Source organism: Astyanax mexicanus, chromosome 5, assembly GCF_023375975.1.
Source record: "Astyanax mexicanus isolate ESR-SI-001 chromosome 5, AstMex3_surface, whole genome shotgun sequence".
Lineage (NCBI taxonomy): Eukaryota > Metazoa > Chordata > Actinopteri > Characiformes > Acestrorhamphidae > Astyanax > Astyanax mexicanus.
In genome coordinates, this window is record NC_064412.1 from 29683359 (window position 1) to 29706897 (window position 23539).

The 23539-nt window shown below is 36.6% G+C and overlaps 1 protein-coding gene across 2 annotated transcripts; it reads right to left on the bottom strand.

The window, feature by feature from the left end:
• Positions 1-1223: 1223 nt before the first annotated feature.
• acox1 (acyl-CoA oxidase 1, palmitoyl) lies at positions 1224-23383 on the bottom strand. 2 transcript variants are annotated; one of them, XM_022675595.2, is made up of 14 exons: positions 23174-23383; positions 22492-22651; positions 15085-15245; positions 12364-12471; positions 11471-11590; positions 11169-11284; positions 10483-10652; positions 8781-8943; positions 7531-7721; positions 6781-6954; positions 5054-5159; positions 4741-4884; positions 3885-4091; positions 1224-2815 (listed from the first exon to the last, which is right to left on the bottom strand). In XM_022675595.2, the coding sequence occupies exons 1-14, from the start codon at positions 23280-23282 to the stop codon at positions 2765-2767; spliced, it is 1980 nt and encodes a 659-aa protein (XP_022531316.1). In that variant the 5' UTR covers positions 23283-23383; the 3' UTR covers positions 1224-2764. The 2 variants fall into 2 exon arrangements, with proteins under 2 accessions (XP_022531316.1, XP_022531317.1); XM_022675596.2 differs by lacking the exon at positions 15085-15245 and adding an exon at positions 18560-18720.
• Positions 23384-23539: the final 156 nt, after the last annotated feature.

The window sequence follows — 23539 nt, forward strand, 5'->3', positions numbered from 1 at the left end:
ATTTTTACGCGTGGAGGCGTTTCTTTCCCACACGTTTTGGCTTAGTTGGCTTGCCATAGAAATTTACCTGAACACACGTCATTTCCAGACCACCACGCCCATCAGCGTTAATATATTCCAGAAGACCTGTTTTATATTGTATTTACCGCCGTTTCAGGAGACTTGTGCCCCCCGTGCTGCCGCTGCTACCGCACACACACACACACACACACACACTTCCACAGGAACTCAGCCAAGGAAACAGGACAGGAGAAATTAAAGACATAAAAACGTAAATGTGATTTCTTCGTTTTTTATTTTTAATACATTTTCAGAACTCTCAAGAACTTTTTTCACATGTTCATAATGAGGTATTTTGTGTAGATTTTTGAGGAAAGAGATTAATTTAATACAATTTGGAATTAGGCTGTAACGTAACAAAATGTGGTAATGCACTGTAGTGTATGTAAATGGTCTCTGTTCTGATTGGTAATTGTATAAATTGTGCATGTATTGCCTGAGCTGAAAATTTAAGAAGCAAATTCAATACAATAGTACTTTGTAGCAAATAACGGTCACGTATGTGACACAAAATCAGTCCATTCAAATCAGCCTGTTTTGAAGACTTTTGTGCAATAATTTTTATATTGTGTGGACTATCCAGAATAGTAATTTTATAACTCTATCAATGTTATATATTTAATTTAAAAAAGGTAATCATAGTTTAGGTAGTTGCTACATGGTCTGTGGGGTGACAGTTTTGCTAGGTGACTGCAATAGGGCTATTAGACAGATCTTCTGATGTTGCTACATGGTTGCTTCTACATTGGTCTTAGGAAGTTGCTATTTGATTACTGCTGTGTTGCCAAGTGGTTACTATGGTATTCCAGTTAATTGCTATGGGGTTGCTACAGTATGTGGTTCCTATATGAGTGCTACATATTTGTATGCCAGCAGATGGCACAGTGGTTACTGTGGTAAATCATATGGTTGGTTGGGTGTTTCAAGCATATTTGTATCATCATGATATAAAAAGTGTACGCAAACATTTGTTCCCCATTTATTCCTATAGGTGAAAAAAGGTAATAAATCAGTTGCTACAAGAAAACCATATGTGGCCTGAATCACACAATCACACCAAGTTGGATCAGTATATACCATGTATCAAAAGCTTATAAAAAAAGATTAGATTTTTAATGCACAGAAATAATAATATTAATAAAAAAATAAACAAACAAAAAACATTCATTTTGAATTAAGTTTAATAATTAATCAGTTACACTGTTTTAACAGCATGTGTAATTATACAGTAGTCTGGCTACAAGAGCTTTAATCAAAACAATAGGCAAAATTATGAAATATTTAATCAAGAAATATAATGCAGATGATTATTTCCCTTCATGCAGAACAGAAAGAGAAATGAACTGGCCTCCAAAATAAAAAAAAACACAGTTTAACGGATTAAGGCATGATTTTTGAAATGGCGGCTCTTACCACAAGGCTACAGAACCTACTGATTAATACAATCCTCAGTCATCCAAAATATTCCACTATTTTTATTCCTGGAAATGTTATGTTAAAAGAAATGTGATCCTATGCATGTAAATCTGAGAATTTAAATCATAATGACATATGGAGGGTGCACAAACCATTGCACTCTATTTGTTTCTGTAGTGAAAACATCTGTAATAAACTGCTACAAGAAAAATGAAAAACATAGAACAGAACAATAGACTCAGTCTGACAACTAGAGAGTTTCCAAACAGTGACTCATACTGCATAAAAAAGTGTGATCCTATGCTTGTATGATCCTATGTGTGTGTGATCCTATGCATGTGTTTCAGTTGTGTATGTGTAGATGTGCTTATGTACACTCTTTAATAAACAGAGCAGGTCCCCCTAGTCATCTAATTTATTCAAGACTAAATATTTCAGTCAATGATAAAAAAATGCTGTTAGGCTATAAAAAAGGAATATTTGTTTTTCAGATAATGACTAGTTCTGATTATAATATTGCTTGAGTTTTTGCTTTCCTATAAACAACTTAATTTATTAGACTTTAAGTGCATACGTTTTATGTAAGATATAGTGTAAACTGCTGGTTGTAGTCAGTCTTCTGTGTAAAAATGGTTTATCAATCTTTAATAAAGTCAATGGTTCAACATAAAACTACAGCAGCTTAATTAGCCATTTGGATGCTTACATGGTCCTTTAATTAGTTGTTGGATTGGTGGAAAGTCTTTTGTTTAAAGTTTTTTTTTAATTTATATTCATGATATTTGTGATGCTACCATCAACAAAGTGAGGGCCTCACATCGACTCCTGAGCCCGAGTGATATTACATGATATTACTATAATCATATGTCAAAACCAGTTGTTCATCTGTTAATCTTTCAGAATACAGATTGGCAGTAGGAAATCAAAAAGAGATAGACAATCATAGCTAAAAACCTTACAAAACATCTCATAGCAAAGCTCTCTTCAGTTTACTATCAGGTCCCATTCTAACCCCAAGACCCTTTAGTTCAACCATATCCATCAATCAACTGATTACACTCATCTGGTCTGGGATCTGGTTCCCTTATCTATATTAACTGTTTAATCAAAATTTAAAAAGACATTAGACTGATCCTAGATCAGCTCTATGATTAATTAAGGCCCTGGATAATCCAGCAGATCAGTTTGGAAATTCTGATTGATGAGATCCGATTGAAGGATTGTTCTCTGGCTATGAGTTAGTGCCATTAGTGCTTTCGGATGGACATGGAGCTGGTGGCTCCGCTGCTCACAGTTTGGACTGGAGGGGTTTCATGTACTTGTAGTAAGCGTCATGGACCTAAAAACAGAGAGAAAAGGAAAATGAAAATAAGTAATTTTCATTTATAAGCCCTAATGCCAGTCCAGGGTATGCTTTGCAAATCTGGATGCAATTTGATTTTGTCATTTTCAGGTATTAAGGGTACTGTATATTGTTTATATAAAAATATTTCAATTTCAGACATCAAAGTACACTGCCGACAGCAGTCAGTCATAATTAATAAAATAAGCAAACTACTATATGTATTCTATATACTATATATAAAATAAGTGAATAAACAAAAAAAGTTAATTTATTTTTTTTATTGGGATGCCAAATATCAGCATGTTAGTACATTAACAGTAAATATTATATATATATATATATATATATATATATATATATATATATATATATATATATATATATATATATATATATAAAAACTTTTTATTTATTTATATATATTTATTTAATTTGGATAGTCTTCCTATTACATTTAGTTATACAATGTAGTACTGTGGTGTTTAAAAGTTTGTAAAGCTCTAAAATATTCTATATTTCTGCAAACATTTGTGCTAAAACTTAAAATTCTAATCCAAAAAAATGTATGGAGAAGCAAATCAGATGAATGCCATAAAATATTAGACCTGGTCCTTAATTTACTTAAATTTAAGTAAAAATTCTGTCACAATACAGGTTCACAAACTTCCAAGCACTACTGTATTTATTATAAGCTAGACACCTCAAAAAACTGTTGTCAAGTCAATTGCATTTTATACATTCTACAGCTCCTTAAACATTATCTACAGCTTTCTATCTTCTTTATCTGTTTTTGTCGCCTATTTTTGCTATGCCAATTACCCCACACTCTCAGATGCATTCCCCCCTATCCCTAGCAATGCCCCAATACCAGTAGGGTGAAGTCCAGCACATGCCTCCTCCAATACATGTGAAGCCAGACTCTGCCTCTTTTATAACTGCTGCTGATGTAGCATCACTGGGTAGCCGGTGGACTCGGAGGAAAGCACAGCGACTCGGCTCCGATAAATCAGCTTAAAGACAACTTGTGCTAACTGACATCACCTCAGGAGTGATAAGCTCTTACCTCTGTGCGGTTAAGTGGGGACCTTTTGGCCCACTCGAACATGCTCTCGTACACGTTCCCATCGTAGCGGCCCAGAGCGGAGTTCAGCATCTCGTCACGATAGTCAAAAGCATCCACCAGAGCCACAGCATTTGGCCGGATCTCCGCCAGAAGAGCCTTTATCCTCTGAGTGACCTGAGCCAGCTGAGGAACAGTCAGCAGACCAGCCTGGAAAGATTCAAAGAGCAGTCTGGTCAGCTTTATGAACAAAAAAGCACGACATGGTGTGAGTGGCAGCTTGAATACTGCAGTGGTTGGATCTACACTAGCAATCAAAAGGTTTTAGAGCCTTATTTCAATGTAACATGTTTTTCTAGTCATCATGAGAGCACTCAGAATGTGCAACATTGTGTAAATGCTGTGTAACAGAATGCAGTGAAACTAACACTCTAACTGGTCTAACACTCTTTTTCGTGAACATACTGTATCTGGTGGTATGAAGAATTTAAATTTAGACTTCTAAGACTTTTTTTTTTAGTTTTTTTTTTTTAAACAGAGGACATGTAAACTGTAAATTGAGCCCTTCCAACAAATAACCATATATCAGCAATTTTTCCACAGATATTCTTTCTAAAATAAAATGTGCTTTATTTAGAAATATTTCTTAATTTATGAATGCCCTTAAAATGAAATAATTTCAAGTAGTAAAGAAAATAAATGAATTCTCCCAAAAAAGAGAAAAGTTTGATATACGTTTTTCAATGCCTCAATTTGAATGGGGAAATAATATTTTCTATATTATTTCCATTCAACATTATTATTGAGTCTTTATTTATGTTATTTCATTAAATAAGTCTGAAGGATGTATGTGTTTAACCTGCAGGAAGTCTCCGGAGTTCAGGGCGACCCCTTGCAGGGCGTACAGTAGGGCAAGTGTGTTGAGGACAGAGTGCACTGCAGTGTCGCTGACTTCATTCAGCTTAGCAGCAAACAGCTTTACCACCACATAGTGACAGTGGGCCTGGAAAGACACACACACACACACACACACACACACACACACATTAATCTTGGTCAGGGTCAAGTATCACCAACCAACTACATGTACAGACGCTGCTGGAGAGGTTAATAAAAAAAATGTTGTTTAAATGTATTGATATAAACAGAAAGAAAAAAAAAACTGTATGTACATCTGATGCTCTGACAAGTTCGATAGAGCAGTTGTTCCAGGCATCTTCCTGACTCTTACTGCGCTGCAGCTCCCCCTGAAGACCCTTAGCTGCCATTTCAACCAGTCTGAAATCAGACAGACACATGCAGTAAGTACAAGGATATTAAAAGGTTCAAAAACCTAACACAATGCCACAAGAAGGAAATCATCTCACCTCCATTAAAGGGTTCACTTTTGAGTGGTTTCATATTATTAATATTTAAAAATCAGAAATTTAAATCAGAATTATGGCCCAAATTGTTGTGGGAATCAGCAAAAATCCATTGCTACATGGAAATCATGTGTCTGATTAAAAAGCCCACATCACATAATCAAACTGAACAATTTGGAGTTGAAACTGTGCTGATATCTTAAAAACTGCAGGACAAGATAAGTGGGAAATATGTGACAGCAATATAATAATCCCAACACACAAAAAACTGTAAATAGTTGGGATTGGGGAATTTTTGGGTTCTTAGATCCTAATTTGGATGTGGAAGATTCTGAACAGATTCACAAATGACATATAGCGACTTTCCAAACATTAGCTATAACTGAACTATAATGATGATGGGACAAGGGAAATGATTCAAATTTATGTGCACTTAAATATCAGGCAAGCCAATCTGGAAAGCCATTCCTGTGTTTAATTATATAAACCATGACCAAGCCTTTCTATTATATATTTTGCGAAATATTTATTCATACACAGATACATTACATGATCAGCCATAACCTTATAATCACTTTATTGTTTCTTCTTTTCTTGTTGGTTTTAAAATGATCTTTAATATTAAAATATAATAATAATAATAATAATAATAATAATAATAATAATGGTAAAATACTATTTAATATTTCCCCAACTTGAATCCTAGATTTTTGTATTGATCATTTGAATAATTGAAATATCTATGACACTATTTCTATTTACTTGAAAAAAGCAAAGTGCTTATTAAATTGTGAAATTCATTACAGATAATTATAAATACTTTTCTTTAAAAGTACCAAGAGGTCATGCCACGAGGAAAAAGAAATCCATTATAGAAGAAAACGATGCATCTAGATCAGGGGTGTCAGAGGTATTTTAGAAATAGAATGAAAGTTGGCCCGCTGTTAAGCAGGTTTTTATAATTTGATATTCAAAGTTTGAACGCTATGTGTCAGAAACGGGCCAAAGTCTAAAAGCGGAGAGGGTGCGCATTTCTAGCGCAGAAAAAAAGGGGGCAAAGAGTCTAAAAGCGGAGAGAGTGCGCATTTCTAGCACAGAAAAAAAGGGGGCAAAGAGTCTAAAAGCGGAGAGTGCGCGCATTACTAGCACAGAAAAACTGGCTGATTGTAATCTTAAGAGACATCATGAAATGAAACATAAATTTGAAAAATCTTAGTTTACACAACTCTGTCAAAGATAGTTAGTCAACTAAAATGGTGTGTAAATGAAATAATTAGTAAAAAAGTATTATTTAAAGTGGTATATTTCATTATTTGTTTTATTACAGAGTGTGGCCTGTGACTTCAAATATATTTCTCCTTCTGGCCCCCAACAAAAAAAGTTTGGACACCCCTGCACTAGATGCATCAATAATCGTTTTTGTAATCAAATTGCAGACATCAGAATCATAATCGAATCATAAGATGCCTAAAAATGCCATCCCTAATAAATAAATAAATAAAAATCTGAGAATAATGATTTTGCCTGGTACTTACCTGGCTGCACGAAGCTTGTATGCCTCTACCAGGCTGGACAGGTCATTAATGTTGACAACAGTGGGCCTGGAGGAGACAGGATGAGGCTGCACCCGCTGCTGTTCATTCAGGTAAGATACGATCCCACTGAGCTGCTGACCCTCACGTGCCTGTCGGTAACTCTTCACCAAATATCTGTTAAAAACCCGACAGAGATGCAGAAACAGAGAGAGGGGAAATTATTACAATTATTACACTGACTAAAACCACATAGTACAACACAATAATATACAGAATGAACCAAAATTACCAGACTCCCTTTTCCCTATTCAGAAAAGAAAGGGAAATTAAATGAATTGGAAACAAAACATATCTAAAAATCCCAGCAAATAACGGGTGTTAGGTAGTATCTTTTTGGCTACATTTGGAACATGGTTGGCATCTTGGAAAACGCCATATTTTTTATATATTTTCATTTAACATCCTGACCTCATTAATGTGACTTACTAAGTCACTGAATGCAAATAAATCGTCAGAGCAATTCTCTAAATCCTTTCTCTCCTTTCATGGACAGTCTGTAAATCGGCTTTTGTCCGTACAGTGTATTTCTACATAGAAACAACCAGAATGCTGCAGGCCGTATATGACAAAAAAACGACTTAGATTATTAAACTGGCCAGATAAAGAGGTGACTACAAAACAGTGCCATAAACCTTAAAAATAAACACTAGAACACCGGCAGATTTGAGGCACTGTCTTAGGTGTGTTTACCTGGCTGTCTGCAGCATCATGACAGTGTTCTCTCCTTCGTAGGTGCAAGTGGCAGTAAAGGTGACATAGATGTCTGGTAGGCTGCTGCAGCGCGAGTAGCCATGTCCACCACAGGACATCCGGCACACCTCTATCCCTGTGTTAGTAACCCAGGTAGTGAAGGCCTTCAAACCTGCAGCAAGAGCATGGAGCTAGGATAAAAAGGAGATAATGTTCATAATCAGCCAGTCCTTCAAATTTTTTCAATCATTTTCTTTAAAGGTTAAAATATTTAGGCGTACAAACATTCTGTCCATATCGGTAGGTCTGTCACAATGATGAGGTTACCAACTTATCATAGATTTCAATTCAAATTTCATAATATTCTTAATAATTAAAAGTTGCTTCTAAGAAATACATAAATGCATTATGATGTTACAATGTACAATTTATATGTATACAGCTCTGGAGAAACTTTGGTTTCTCTGATTTTGCTATTAGTCATTAAGAGCATTTATTTGCAGAAAATGAGAAATATCTGAAATAACAAAAAAAGATGCAGAGCTTTTAGGCCTTAATAATGCAAAAAAAAACAAGTTCATATTAATAAGGTTTTAAGAGTTCAGAAATTATTATTTGGTTGAATAACCCTGTTTTTCATGCATCTTGGCATGTTCTTCTCAACCAGTCTTACACACTGCTTTTGGATAACTTTATTTAAAAAAAATTCAAGCAGTTCAGCTTGGTTTAATGACTTGTGATCATCCATCTTCCTCCTGATTATATTCCAGAGGTTTTCAATTTGGTAAAATCAAGGAAACTGGTCTCATTTTTTTTCTTTTTTTCAGAGCTGTATGTTCCTAAATGGTCTAAAACTGACAATAATTGTTTATTGCAATTATTTATGGGACGATATATTGTTATAAAATATTGGCTATCATGGCAGGCCTAAAAAAGACTTACAAAATCTATACTTAGACTAACAGTACTGTAAAGTAAGTACATTTTACTGTAACAAAAATCCAGATCGCGTTAGAACAGATGCAGCTAAACATAAATGCAGTACAAAAAAAAGTAATGATATGAGAAGTTGAGAACTATCTAAATAATGCTAGATTAGAGAGAAGAACTTTGGAGAGCTTCACTCTTTTTTCTATGAATGTTACTAATATGTCATTTAAAATGAGTGTTTTAAAAGTGTACAAAAAGTTTTTCCCAAGCTTCTATCCAACCACACAGATGAAAGTGGTCCTCTTGGTGTCCTGCATTACCTCTGGGAGCTCGCTGAAGTCTCCCTGGTTAATGTCTCCAGTGATGCGGTGGTACATGTTGCTCATGTACTGACCCACAAAGGTAAAGGCATAGGCGGCAGCCAGAAGGGGGAAGAGTTTATACTGCTGAGCCTGATAGTCCAAAACCTGCGGCTCTGGTTCTCTAAAAGGAAAAGAAAAGAGAACAGCATATAAAGATCATCAGCGCAGCTAAACAAATACGCTAAAATCTTATTCAGTCAATATACATGACTAAGGTCCAACCTCCTTTACAAACAACAGTGATAAAATGAGTGGTTGAGGTCATTGAACTCGTTCTAACCAATACATTTCCATGATGTTTTCATGACTTTTCCATGCCTTTAAGGCAAATTTTCATGACCATAACATTTTTAAAACATTAGTGCAGACATGGACAATAAATCAAACTAAAAGCCAAAAATCAACTAAAACTATAATTAAAATTGATTTTAGCAGGTCTAAAATGAATCAGATAAAATGTTGGCACACAATATTTAATAATAAAATGAGAGCTGAGAGCTCCATTGTGTGGGGCTAATTAACTAAAATAAGCTGAATGTATTTGTTAGCTCAAAATAGATCCATTAAAAAACTAAAACAGAAAGATTTGTAGAGTAAATTTCCATGACTTCTAAACTTTCTGGGTATTTGTATTTTTCTCAAACTTATCCAGGCCTGGAAATTGCTATTTTCAAATTCCATGACATTTTTCCAGGTTTTTCATGACTGTATGAACCAGAGACTGTAAAAAAGATGGACGTAGTGTCGCCGTTCCCATTCATTCAATGAAAATTAAGCCAAAATCTTCCGCCATGTTGGCGATTCTGAACCCCGAGTCTGCACAGTAGAGAACAGAGGAGGGAGAAAGACTGTGGAGAGACAGCCTACTCATTTAAATAAACACGCCCCTGAGAGCTGCCTCCACAGAGCTATACACAGTCTATGGTCCCACCCATACAGTCATTGGTCCCACCCCGACTAGGTGTAACCCAGCCCTTTTACAATAACCACACCTTTTTAAATAGAGCTGAATAACTTTTAAAAAGCAAATTCTGTGGGGATATAAAAAAATTGACAATATATGCAGAGGTTACACTAGCTGTTGCATTTAAATAGAGGAGGAAGGAGAATTACAGTAAGGAGGTAGAATTACAGTATATAAGTATATAAGTACAGTATATAAAAAAAACGTGATTGAAAATGGTCTGTTTTGATATTGAAACCTATGCGGATGGGTGGGGTTACATAAATTTATGCAACCGAACAGCAGGGGGCGCCCGACCTGTGGTTGCTTCACTTTTAAGAGACGATGCTGTACAGCTATACACAGTCTATGGTATGAACCCTGTCTTAATATATTTGCACTGTTGCAGAGTTGTTCAGTCTTTGTTCAGTCTAAGTAATTCCACCATCAGCTGTTCATGGTATTTTTAAATGCAAGTGTTTAGGAATTACAGCATAAATGTGCAAAAGTGTAAAACACTCAGCTGACCCAATGAAGAGAACTGCAAAGTTCCTTTGCTCCTGTTAGAGCTGCAACGGGGGGTCAAATTTATATTACCATTAGAATAGGCTAGGCTTTAGAATGAGATGGCACAAAAGCTCTTATAGGTGTAATGTGTAGGCATCCAAATACTTTTATGTATATAGTGTATGATTACAAATCTATATTAGTACCCACCCTGGCCGCAGCTCGGACTGGTGACGGACAGCGCTGTAGCGGATGGCGATGGTGCTGGATTTGGCCAGAGCTTTGGCAGACTCTCCCACGATCATGGAGCGAATGAACACCATAGTGCCATAGGTCAGCTTATCACTAGGAGGCTTCACATATGTTCCATCAGGCTCAACCTACACAAACACACAGTTTTAATTGCAACCAAGGACTAATTCATAGACCAAGCACAGCCAGAGTGTGGCCCCAAAACAAATGATAGGTGATTGAAAGACCTCACTCTTGCAGCCAAAGAATTTAAAGTTGGGCAGGATGATACAAACATATTGTATTGTATATTGTATTATCATTATACTTTCACACGCAACAAAAATGTATTAGTAATGGTAGATTCTTTAAAAAATTCTAATTGTAAACTACATTTAAATTCAGTTATTTGTATTTAGAATAAAAAATAGGACTAATTACACATTCTGTAATGATATGTGGAGTTAATCAGTGTGTTTTTAAGCACTAATAAAATCCAATACATACGCTAATACTATAATATATATGACTTATTACAGCAACAAATAATTCACAATGCAGTAAAATATTGTCATACTGCCCATTTTTAATTTGAAGTGCACTCACTGCAAGCTTGTGAAAAACATATCTTTATGTTTATTAACTTGTGACGCAGTGCTGCTCACCTTTGCATACTTCATAAGCATGTTGTCACGTGGGATGCGAACATTGTCCAGCTTCAGATAACCGTTATCAACCTCATCAAAGCCAAACTTTGGCCCAATATCACCCACAGTTATACCTGAAACACACAGACAACCATAATGCAGCAAAGGTCACTTTAGATCAAATGAAAAGGAAAAAGGGGAAAAAAAAATCACTTATTAGCACATATTCTGATTCTGTCCCTATATGTTAGAACAGATTTATTACGTGGTAGGACATAACTCATGATCAAAATATTAACAAATCAAACATAAACACAAACCTGGCAGAGGCTGGTGGGTTTCCATGCTGCGTATGGGGACGATAAAGGCATGGAGGCCATGGCATTTGCCCTGTGTGTAGAGCTGGGCCAACACAATGGCGTGATTCGAAGTCTTACCCACTAAAGATGAACACACAAACATTTCTTAACAGCACAATAAACACAAATGCATGTTAGGACTGTAAAAATATCTATCTATCTATCTATCTATCTATCTATCTATCTATCTATCTACTGAAATAATTTCGATAAACTATTCTAAAATGTTATTTCAGGTCATTTTTTGGTACTGATATAATAATAATAATATTATGAGCGCATATTAATGCTTTTGCACCATTTTAAAGAAAAATGCACTTTTGAATAATTAGAATACTCAGAAACTGAAAATAAAAAAACATTATAAATAATGAAAGTAGTAATAACATAAAATCACTGTTTTACATATATTAGACATATTAGCATTAAAATGTATAATAGACTGTCCTTACCAAGAAAAATATTAGGGTTGATACTGATGACTTAAAAAATGACTAAAAATATTGAGGTTATGTTCATATACAATAAGTCCATAATGTAATTGTTGTGATCAGCCAACAGAGCATCCCTAAAAGGTTACAATTAATACTAATTTATACTTACAACTACATACTTTATTTTTTAATTACATGGGTAAAAATTCTAACAGTGAGACAAGCAAGTAAATAAAAAATATACAAGCTAACAAAAAGATTTTGCCTATTATATCTATGAACATCTAAAACATCTGTTATTTAGAATCATGTCAATATGAATAGTATAATTTAATAATCTTTATCTATCTATGTATTTATGTATGTATGCACTTATGCATTTATGGTTGTATTGTTTTGTTAATCAAAAAGGTCACTCACAGCCTCCTGGCCACCACTTGATAGAGGTGACTGTTGGTGAATTCAGTACAAATTCCTGAGTGGAGGGATCGTAGGTGGCTGTGGTCTCAAGTCGGCGAATGTGAGTACCTGAAGAGGAGGCAGGTTAGCACACGGCACAGACAATCCACATGGAAAGTACAATAAAAGTACTGTTTCATATCCACAACCTTCACCAACTCACAAATATACATCTACAATCTGTGGTCTGGTAATCAAAATAAATTAAAAATACATAAAAATTAGGGATGCACCGAATATTTGGAAACTGAACATTTCAGTGTTTCCCCTAAAAGTGTATTTAGGATGCATCCCATTTAAACCAGTTCAATAAAATATATAAAGGTGTTCAATAATAGTGGTCCAACAGGCTAAGTGCTGCCACTACGATAAGAAGATTGCTGGTTTGAATCCTGTTCATGTAGCGTGCCATCAGCTACCGGAGCCCTGAGAGAGCACAATTGTCCTTGCTCTCTCTGGGTGGGTAGATGGCGCTCTCTCCACAAACCACTCCAAAGGGTGATGTTCGCAGCACAAGGCGTCTGTGAGCTGATTTATCAGAACCGAGTCGCTGCGCTTTCCTCCGATCTCGCTGTGATGCAATGCTGCATCAGCAGCAGTTTGAAAAGAAGCGGTGGCTGACTTCACATGTATCAAAGGAGGCATGTGCTAGTTTTCCCCCTTCATGAGTTTGGGCATCTCTAGTGATAGGGGGTAATAAGTGGGTTGGGTAATTGGCTGGGTAAATTAGGGAGAAAATGGGCTAAAAATAAAAAATAGAAGTATATAAAAAAAGTATTTTAAAATTGTAGTTTTGTAATTACTTTTTTTCTTTAAAAAGGAAGACAAAAACACAATAAAGCTATTTAATCTATTACTTTGTAAAAAAAAAAAAAAAAAGTGACAAAATGAATGTATTTATTCTTCGGTCTTTGACCTTCGAATGTCCAATCTTGTTCCATTTTTGAAAAAAAAAAAAAACGTTTATTTCGGTGCATCCCTAACAAAAAGAATATTTATCTTTGTCTAGTGGGTGTCTGACAGCTGCAACAGTACAAATGCAACAGTTCGCACTTTCTATAACAAATATAAACCCAGAATACAGCTGGATCAGCGCTTTGAAAGCACACTCTGAGAGAAGGATTTATAAAGCGTCTAGTAATGCTGAAATAAGGAAACTTAAGGTCACAAGGTGAAGTGTGTTTGCTCTAGATTGTTGCTACCTAGGGCAGAATTATTAAGTTATTATGTAGAGGCACGTACAGCACAACACGCAATGAGGTAAAAAATAAAAAGGGAGACTTAATTATACCACATTAAAACGCAACCAGACGGAAAATATTTATCTTTCCTGTCATGACTTGTTAGCCTCAATCTGACTCAGAACCGCACCAATAAAGAGCGGTGCTTACATGCTGATGTACATATCTTAAGACTGCTGGTTGAGTTTGCCTCCTCAGCCTAGCTAGCATCAGTAAGCTAACTAGCTTTGCTATTGTTTTATTGAGGAGTTTAAAAGCAATATGCATTCATCTAACTGACTTCTGGTTTAGTTTAAACTTTTAGCTTTCTGTTAGGAACAGTGATGTATTTTTGTGACGTTTGTTTTTCTTCTTATGAAGCTAACTACAGAGTTATCAAGATAAATTTAGTACAGAAATAATAAGTGAACAAACCCTTATCGAATCAGAAATGCTTCTGCTTTCAGCTTAGAAACAAAATTAAACGGACTGACGCTTTAAAGCCGATGTCCGTAAGTGATGCAGAGAGAGAGAGAGAGAGAGAGAGAGAGAGAGAGAGAGAGAGAGAGAGAGCACGCTCAGTCAGAAACTTTTCATTTCAACTACATACTCTGGTTTTACTATAAGTGAATGAGTGTTCAGTTGTAGCGGAGAAACGGGCCAAAGAGTCTAAAGCGGCGAGAGTGTTCAGCTGTAGCGGAGAAAACGGACCAAAGAGTCTAAAAGCGCAGAGTGCGCTTGCACTAAAACTGAGATGGATCCTCTTCACCAGTACCTTTTCTTTACACTAGCTTGTTAACTAGCATAGGGTATATTTTAACTGAATAACCAGATGGATTTTTAGCAGGGTTTTCTTAGCTAGTTTGTTCACTAATGATTGCTGTACTAAATTTAGCTTGCTAACTAGGTTGTTTCATGAAAAATACAGTATTTTTTTGCTTCACGAAAATACAGTATTTTAGAACATATTTTTATTTTATTTAATTGTGCTATGTTTGACCTAAGCTCAAAGTTTATAATAAAAATGGTTGAGCATGGTCCTTTTTTTATCTCAGTGCTAGCTGCACAACCCCTCAGCTTGCTAACTAGCTAGCTGCATCATCACTATTGCATCACAAATATATTTAATAAATGTAGTTTGCCACATAAATTAATAATAATTAATTAAAATGTCTTTAGTGCATATAAATCTAGGTACTGAACAGTCATATTTCTTATAGCAAATTCAAGATTAATCTGAAGGAACAACATGTTGCTATATTGTTCTACACTAGATAGTGTTAAAAAAAGCACCAAAATGAAACATGCAATTATTAGTGTAGCACATAACATGCACACAAGCATCACAAACTGAATAACAGAGTAACTTGTTCCCCAACCGTCACCAGTAAACCTTAGACTTGAGATTCTGAGGACATTATCAAAAACAAACAAGGCTTGCGTGGGCTGTCAGGTTGTTTACCGTGACCCATCTCTGTCTGAGCATAAGTGCCGATGATCTGCAGGTTCCACGCAGGTGTGAAGAAGGTGTCGAGCTGTGAGGGAGAAGCCTGGTTCAGCAATGTCGGCAGAAACATCCCCAGGTGAAGATCCAGGGGCTCGGAGGAACCACGGTGGACACATCTGGGGTCAGGTTTCAAGGATGAAAGAGTATGGAGGGGAATATTTAAGGGCAGGATGAAAGCGATAGATGTAGAGAAGAATTTGAAGAAAAAAAGAACAGTATGTGTGTACACAAAAGTAAAGAGTTAATGATTGTAGATCAGTAATGATTAGTGGGGTGAACAGACAAAAGATGGAGGATAGACAATAGATTGAATATATTAAGGAGAAAAGAAAAAAAAACAGAAATCTCCTTGGTGATGATTAAACATTTCTGACACGTACACTCATAAAAACAAAGTCCTTCAAATGGTTATTTGATTGATGCCAGAACACTTTGAAACCACTTTGGTTCTAAAAGGAGCCATGTTTATAATGAACTGTAGATGCCTTCTACGTTCTTTAGACTTTTTAAACGTTTTAAACATGGTTCTTTAAGGACACAAACCGGAAATTCTTTGACATCATCCAAAAAAACTCATTTGAAGCACCTTTATTTTTACAGTGCACTCAATCAATGCAAACCAGTGAGCTGGAGTTACAGTGAAGCATTTTGCTGGTATTGAATGACAATTAAGTGATAATTAAGTGAATTTTGTGGTGGAACCTCTGATTGCGACACTGTTTAAGCACGTGTAAAGATGCAAACATGAAACCAGAAGTAAAAAGAATATGTGAATAGAGAATTTGGCACAAACCTTCACTGTATTGAACATGTATGGAGTCCATACATTTTAGAGAAGACTTGTTGCTGTGATGTGAACAAGTGTACTGACAAAAGTATAGGCAAAACCCCTTCTGTGACTGTGTGGGGATTATTTTTTAACTAATGTACTTTGGTCCACATTAAGCCACCACATAGGCAAGTCTATTATTAAGCTACAATCTATATATGTAAAAGAATCTAAACATAAGCCCTTTCCGGATGGGATTAGTTTCTCAGGGGGACGTCTGTAAAAAAAAATAAAAAATAATACATTTCCACTCAGTGATAAAACTCTTGCATCCAGACTGCAATTGAAGGAACAGGAGAATCAGTGAGTTTTTTGGCTTTATTGGTCACATGACATCACGTTCAGTAGCTCCTCTATTTCCACTCGCTGTTGTGTTTACGTGGATCTCTGTGAAAACGCACGCTCAAAGTTTAACTACAGTGCGTGGCAGTGGATAAATAGCTATTTTATTGTAGGTGACAAAACTTGAGATGTGTGTCCGGACAGGAATAAAATTACCAGAGGACCACGGAGTTCAGCAAAAAACAGCAGGTAATTCAGCCTGTAATTTTCTCAGAGGACAATATACATGGCCTTTCTGGACGGGAATAAAATCACAGAGGCCCCTCATAAAAGAGAAAATTACCCCAGGACCCCCTCCGAAACTAATCCCGTCCGGATAGAGATATAGCCTCAAACCAATGGACAAAAGTAGAGGCAAAACATGCTGCTACTGTGTCTTTTTTTACCAATGCTGCACCCTTTTGTTAAGATAATAGTGAGTTACACAGTGTCAGCAATCACATTAACACATATATAAAAAGATGAGAACTTTGATGTAAGCTTGTGATGATAAATGCTGCATGCAGTTAGCACCATGCTAATATTAAATTCCATTACATGTTAGTGACAATAGCCTCACAGCTCCAGTGCAAAGCTTAGGAGGTAAACTTTTTGAAAAGCAAATAACTGTGTAAACTTGATTTCTGGCCCATTTCTGTTTCTGAACTTCTTGCTCTGGGATAAATCTAAGGGAAAGTTGAGACCGAAGATTTGACTTTTTTTAGACCGAAGATTTGTCAAAAACAACACTCTATTGACCATATAGAAGAGACCAAAAATTAACTGTACACAAGACCAGGTACACAAGGGTGGTCAATTCAGACAAAAATGGCTGTTGATACAGTTTTTTTCTGTGCACATACAGTGTCAGAATCTACACATAAATGTTTACTAGAGATCCCTGAACACTTCCACACGGTGTACATCTAACAAGCTTAACTAAAATGTCTTTGGCGGCTTAAAATTATTTTGGTAAGCAGAAAACTGTGTACATTTGATTCGTGACAGTATTTCTGAAACACCTACTCTGGGACAACTCTAAAGTTCTAAGTAAATCCCCTTACTTTGTAAACTAGCATGGCCCAGATACCCTCTCTCTCTATCTCTCTCTCTCTCTCTCTCAGACAATAGCCCCCCTCTGCTCAGTTGCTACACTTTTCTATCAAAACCTGCAGGTTGTCACGTACAAACCCGCATTTTTTTATTTAAAGCACAGAACCAGTGAAACCACAAATGATGAGTGATGCCTTTTAAATTTTTAACTTAATGAGAAAAAATGGAGATAATCTATCTGCTATTGTCAGCTAAACTAACAGGTTAAATCTGCAATTATGCTTCCATTAGGTTGCTAAGATGCCAACACTGGTTACTGCCTATTTTTCCCTCTAGCTAATGATTGTGTTTTTGTGTTGCATTTGTTCCTGTCATGCTACTGCTAATTAACTAACATCTGCATTAGCGTTGCCAACTAATAACTTGATATTACCCATAAACCCAGTATGTTTATCTGTCAGAGAATAAAAAGGTCAATGGCATCAATACAGGAACACACCTCACAACTTCACTTTACAGCTGATGTTCAAACCACTAAAAAATAGCAAGAGTATAAATCTAAATTTTACAAAAAATGTAAAGACGACATGATTAAATCAAATAATATCCACAACATGGACGCTCCACCTCACAACCTACAGAACTCTGCAGGATTCGCTGCTAATATCTTGATGCCAGATACCACAGGACAACTTCAGAGTTGAATGGCTCAAAGCTGTTTTGTTGCCACAAGAGGGACCTACACAAAATTAAGCACGTGGTTTAAGCCATCAAAAACCTACGTGCAGGAAACGAGCAGATAGTTTAAGCAAAGCCAAACATTAACCATCAACATGCACCCAAGCTGTAAGCTGCACAAGTGCTCTGTATGTGCTCTGCAAGCTCTTTCCATCACCAACACATGCACATGTGCAGATTTGGTAGCAGGCAAGAAGAGTGAAGAGAAAAGTAAAAGATTGGAAAGGGTCTATAGAAGATGTAAACCTGTGACCATTTCCTTCTCTCTAAGTTACAGCTCGCTAGTCCAGTGGAAACTACAGATCCAGACAAGTTAAGCGTTCTTTGCTCCGAAATGCGAAGAGACTTTGAAACGGCACCTGCAGACAGCTGTCAAACATCTACTATTGACATACAAACCATTTTATCACTTTTATATATTGTTTTCCAAGTACCACAGCAACCCACAAAACTACACATCCCGCGATTCCCTGTGTGAGAGTGACTGACCGTGCCCCAACTCAGTCTGTGCGTAAGTCCCGACGGCTTGGAATGTTTCAGCCAGGGGAAGCCATTTCTTGCGCTGCTCGGGAGTGCACTGGGTGTACAGGGTGGGGACGAACATGGTGTAGTGGAGACCAAAAGCCTCATGGAAGTTATTTCGTACAACTCTGCAAGAACGAACACACACCTTAGCTACTCCACCATGCAGAGCCCATTCTCTGCTACACCATTCTCTGCTAACAAACAGTTTGGTTTAGCCACACTCTGTCTGTTTACTAACAATCAGTGTTTCTGATCACAGAAGACATATCCATGTATCCATGTCACTGTAGAAAAACCATGTTTCTTAAAAAAAAAAAAAAGGGGGGTCAGTGTAGGGCTGAACGATTAATTGCATTTGCGATAATCTCGCGATATTTTAAAACGCGATTCTCTAACCGCACTGGCTGCGATTTGACTGGTCATGTGACTTGGGAGCGAGCCAAGCCGAGGACGAGCGGAGCATACCCGAGCAGAAGGCAGGGAGGTGGAGAAGTGAAGTCAACACAGCACACTTTTGGGCGTTTTCACACCAGCACTATTTGGTCCGGTTAAAACGAACTCTGGTCCGTTTGTAACTTTAGTGCGGTTCGATTGAGCAGGTGTAAAAACAGTAATCGCACTCAGGTGCGGATCAAAAGAACCGGACCGAGACCAGCTAGAGGAGGTGGTCTCGGTCCGGTACCAAACGAACTCTGGAGCTGTTCGCTTGTGGTGAGAACGTGATCCGGTTTGGATCCAGCTATTAAATATAAGCCATTTATTTGAGCTAAACTGCTGATAAAGCAAGCACAGTTTAAACTGATATATTAGCCAGATAACGCTAATTACCACAGCTGTGAACAAACACTGTGTCCATGCACGCGCTGCATTCACTGCTCACAGCCGCGTAACTCTGGTTATTATGTATAAATCTGCGCTGCATTCATAGCTCACAGCCGCGTGACTCTGTTTATTATGTATAAATCTGCGCTGCACGCAGAAACACTGTGTTTGAAAGTGCAGCGTTTCAGCGTTCAGTGTTCACAAAATCTTCTCGCTGTATTTACTTTTTTCGTATATTTATATTTAATGTACTCCCGTGTCAGACAGCTCTGACCAATCAGAGGACACAGGCTGCTCGCGTGGTTTATTGATGCGCATTTTGGTGCGTTTACATTTATGCCTATGGGAAACCAGACCGAACAGAGCGAGAAAACGCTCCAAGTAAACGAACTCATTAGAAACGAACTACAGGTGTGAAAACGCCCTTGTTGCACAATGGCTTCAAGCTCGACAGAACACATCAGTTGTGTAGAATTACTTTGGCTTTAAAAAAGAAGATGCTGTTCAACGTCAGGTACTGTGCTAAACGTGCCTTGCTACTGTTGCTACGACGCGAGGTAACACTACAAACCTTTTTCAGCATTTAAAAAAACACCACAAAGCCTTGTGTGGTATTTTGCAAGGCTAAAATGCCAACGACCAGTGCTGCATCTTCAAATACAGAAAATAACGAGTTGGTTAAAGCAGATTCTCTTTGTTTTTTTGCACTTTAATTTTTCATGATGTTACTAGCTGGAGAGCAGTAAGTTAAATTTTGTATATCTATTGTTTTTCCTAATTTAAAAAAATGGTGAAAAGGAAAAGCTATTTATCTATTTATTTTTCTATAAAAAACAAATGGTGAAAAGGAAAAGCATATATTTTTTGCTTTATTGTTATCTGTGCTTTAAGTAAATCTGACATTGTTTATTATTAAACAGATTGATTTATTGCTTCTGTTGTTGAAAAGTACTTGAAGACAAAAAAAATCGCATTTTAAATCGCAATCGCAATTTATAGATAAAAAATTGCAATTAGATTATTTTCCAAAATCGTTCAGCCCTAGGTCAGTGTGGCATCACAGGCTAGGTGAATATACAAGGTAGGTGTTTCTTATTAAGTGTTCAGTTTGTGAAACTAAAGGTAAAGGTAGGTGTTTCTAAACAAAAAGTGGTTAGTGTGGAAGCACACGGTTGTGATTTCTAATAAAAGGTCCAGTTAGTCAAACTACAGGGTACTACAAGACTTTAGGCCAAAATTGACCTAGTTGAAACTGCATCTTAAATTAATCATTCATAATTTGATTCTGCTCTTTTACCTGAATATATATATATGAAAAAAAATAGGGACCACTTAAAAATGATGAGGTTTTTTTTTTACCTAGTAATGAGATTGTACCTAGTTGAAAACCTCTGGAATTTAATCAAGAGCAAGATGGAAGATCACAACTACCAAACCAAGCTGAACTGCTTGAATTTATGAACCATGATTGTTCCACCAAATATAGATTTTTCAATATTCCTCTGCATTATTTGAGGTCTAAAAGCTCTGCATCTTTTTAGTTATTTCAGCCATTTCTCATTTTTTGCAAATAAATGCTCTATATGACAATATTGTTATTCTGAATTTGGCAGAAACAATGATAATTTTACTCAAACATATACCTATAAATAGCAAAATCAAAGAAACTAAAGTGGTCTCTTATTTTTTTCCAGAGCTGTATCTTTAGTACTAAAATTGTATCATACAATTCTTCATGTTTGTTTAGACAGAATTTTCAGGTAAAAACATGCGAGTCATATTAAATAAAAGTTAAACCATCTGTCTGACCAAGCAAAGACAACACATTTTAAATGTGAGATAACCCTATACTGCAGCATTTTATGAACAGTCGTAAAGATGTGCAACTGTTGGCAGAATATTGAGATTAAAGGTGACAACCTTTGACACATATTTAATCTGAAAGCAACCTTTGCTCAGACTATGTTTTCGTGCGCAATGGCATGTCCACGTACTGTAAGGGATTTGATTAAATGTCTAAATTCATCCACCAACAGGCTTCCACCAAAAAATTCACTCTGCACCACTCAGTCACCCTCAAGCTTGCTGTAGACCCTTTTTAGACCCATGAAACTTTGTAGACAAGAGTTATGATATCTAAGGTCAAAATGATTTGTTTCTTTAAAATAAATGCACTAGCTAGGGTTCTTTGAACACAGAAAACACAAATGTCTCTCCAAAGAATCATCAACTGCAAGGTGTTTCAGGTTGTTCATATCTGGAACATTTTTAGTACATTCACTTCTAACACTACAGGTCTTGAATTTTGAAAAGAACATTTACATTTGGTGCATGATCTTTAAAACTTAAAATGTTTTCACAATCATGCACCTTATTTATACCTGCGGTTTATTAGAGAGATCTTCCCTGGCACCATCCTATCTTTAAAGTGAATGGAGAACAGAGAAAGGTGGAGGAATTCAAAGGGTAAATTATATAAATGTGACCTTTTGCACACTGATGAGTGGGGGGAAAAAAGATGTTCTAATGAGTCAATGGTACATGTGGATCTCAGTGTTTACAGATTGGAAGAAATATGTTTATTTCAGATGTGTTTTTTTGCTATTATATGGAATATTTAAGGGAGATGATATACTGGTGTATAAAACCTAATTAATGAATGGATGGTGCTTGGGATGGTGCTTTAGAACAAGAGTGTTCAACCCCTGTTTCAAGTGCATATCCAATACACTTGGCTCCAGTACTAACAGTCGATTAGGACTGTTTATAAACTCAGTGTGATAGATATCCAGCACCAGGACTAATCAGATTATGTAAAAATGCAATTGCTCCACATGTTCTAGTAATGTTAAAATATCTAAAATAAAATATTTAAATCCAATTAATTTCCAGTACTGCAATTTGTATTCCTTGACAAGATGTGACACTAAATGGCCAAACAAACAAAATCCATGACTAGAACTTGGATTCTAGTAGTCTGTGGATTTTGAGACGAAGACATTTGAAGAATGTCTAGTGGTAATTATGAAGGATATAAGAGGAGGATTATATGGGAGGACATTATTTATCAGTACCTTTTATAGAAGTATATCTCCTCTGGGTCAGAGATACCATAATCTCTGAGCTTCAGGATCATCTGAGCGCTCTTCTTCACGGCCGCATCGTAGCGGTCGCTGCGGGACATGAAGTTCAGATCATCGTGCTGGAAGTCAGGGTCATTGATCACCAGAGACTCTGGGTTAGAAAACAACAGTACAAGGTCAGAGGGGGAAAAGTCAACTTTGCTTATGTAATATGTTCTAGTTAGATATGATCTAATGAAAGGCTTCCACCAAAAAAATGTAAATGTGGTAATTAACTAGATAGTAAATAAAGCATGTCAGATAGCTAGCTAGGTTTCTTTGGGACTGAATGACCTGTGAAGTCCTTAAATTCGGTTTAACACAAACCCACTTTTGTTGTACTATTATAAACAGTTATGTGTCTATTTTTAATTTAAGTCACACATTGTAAAATGTACACCTGGTCGCTAGGTTATAATCTAGTTACAGTATACCGCGCTGGCTCTGACAAACAGAAAATTTTAATTAAGCACTATATAGCACGCAATATAAGTTCTAGCAAAGCCAAACAACACACACATTATTTTACCTGTAACTGCAGTAAGCAGTTATAGATTATGTACTTAGCTAGCTAGATTTAAATAGCTAGCGTTAGGTTAAATTTCTGTAAGCTATAAAGTCATCATATTCAGACCTATTTCTCTTCTCCTGCTGGTTTTCTCTGCACTGCCGTCCAGTATGTTAGTGAGGATCTCCGGGTTAAACGAGGCATTCTCCCGTTCTCGGCGGAGGTCAGGATTCATGGCTGGTGTGAAGATGAGCGCTGCAGTAATGAAAAGTGTGCTGTTTTATGATGAACCTGTTGTGTAATATTTCCACTCTGGCCTCCTTAGCAATCCACTCTCCGCTTCCGAAACCGGGAGGTAACCTAGCAAGGCGGCGTTTCATCCGGGTTAGGCAAGCGCCCTACTCCCTACCCCCTACAAAGGAGCCCGAGAGGGGTATTTGATAAAAAATAAATAATAAATAAATAAATTTCCCCCACTCGCGTAAGGGAAAG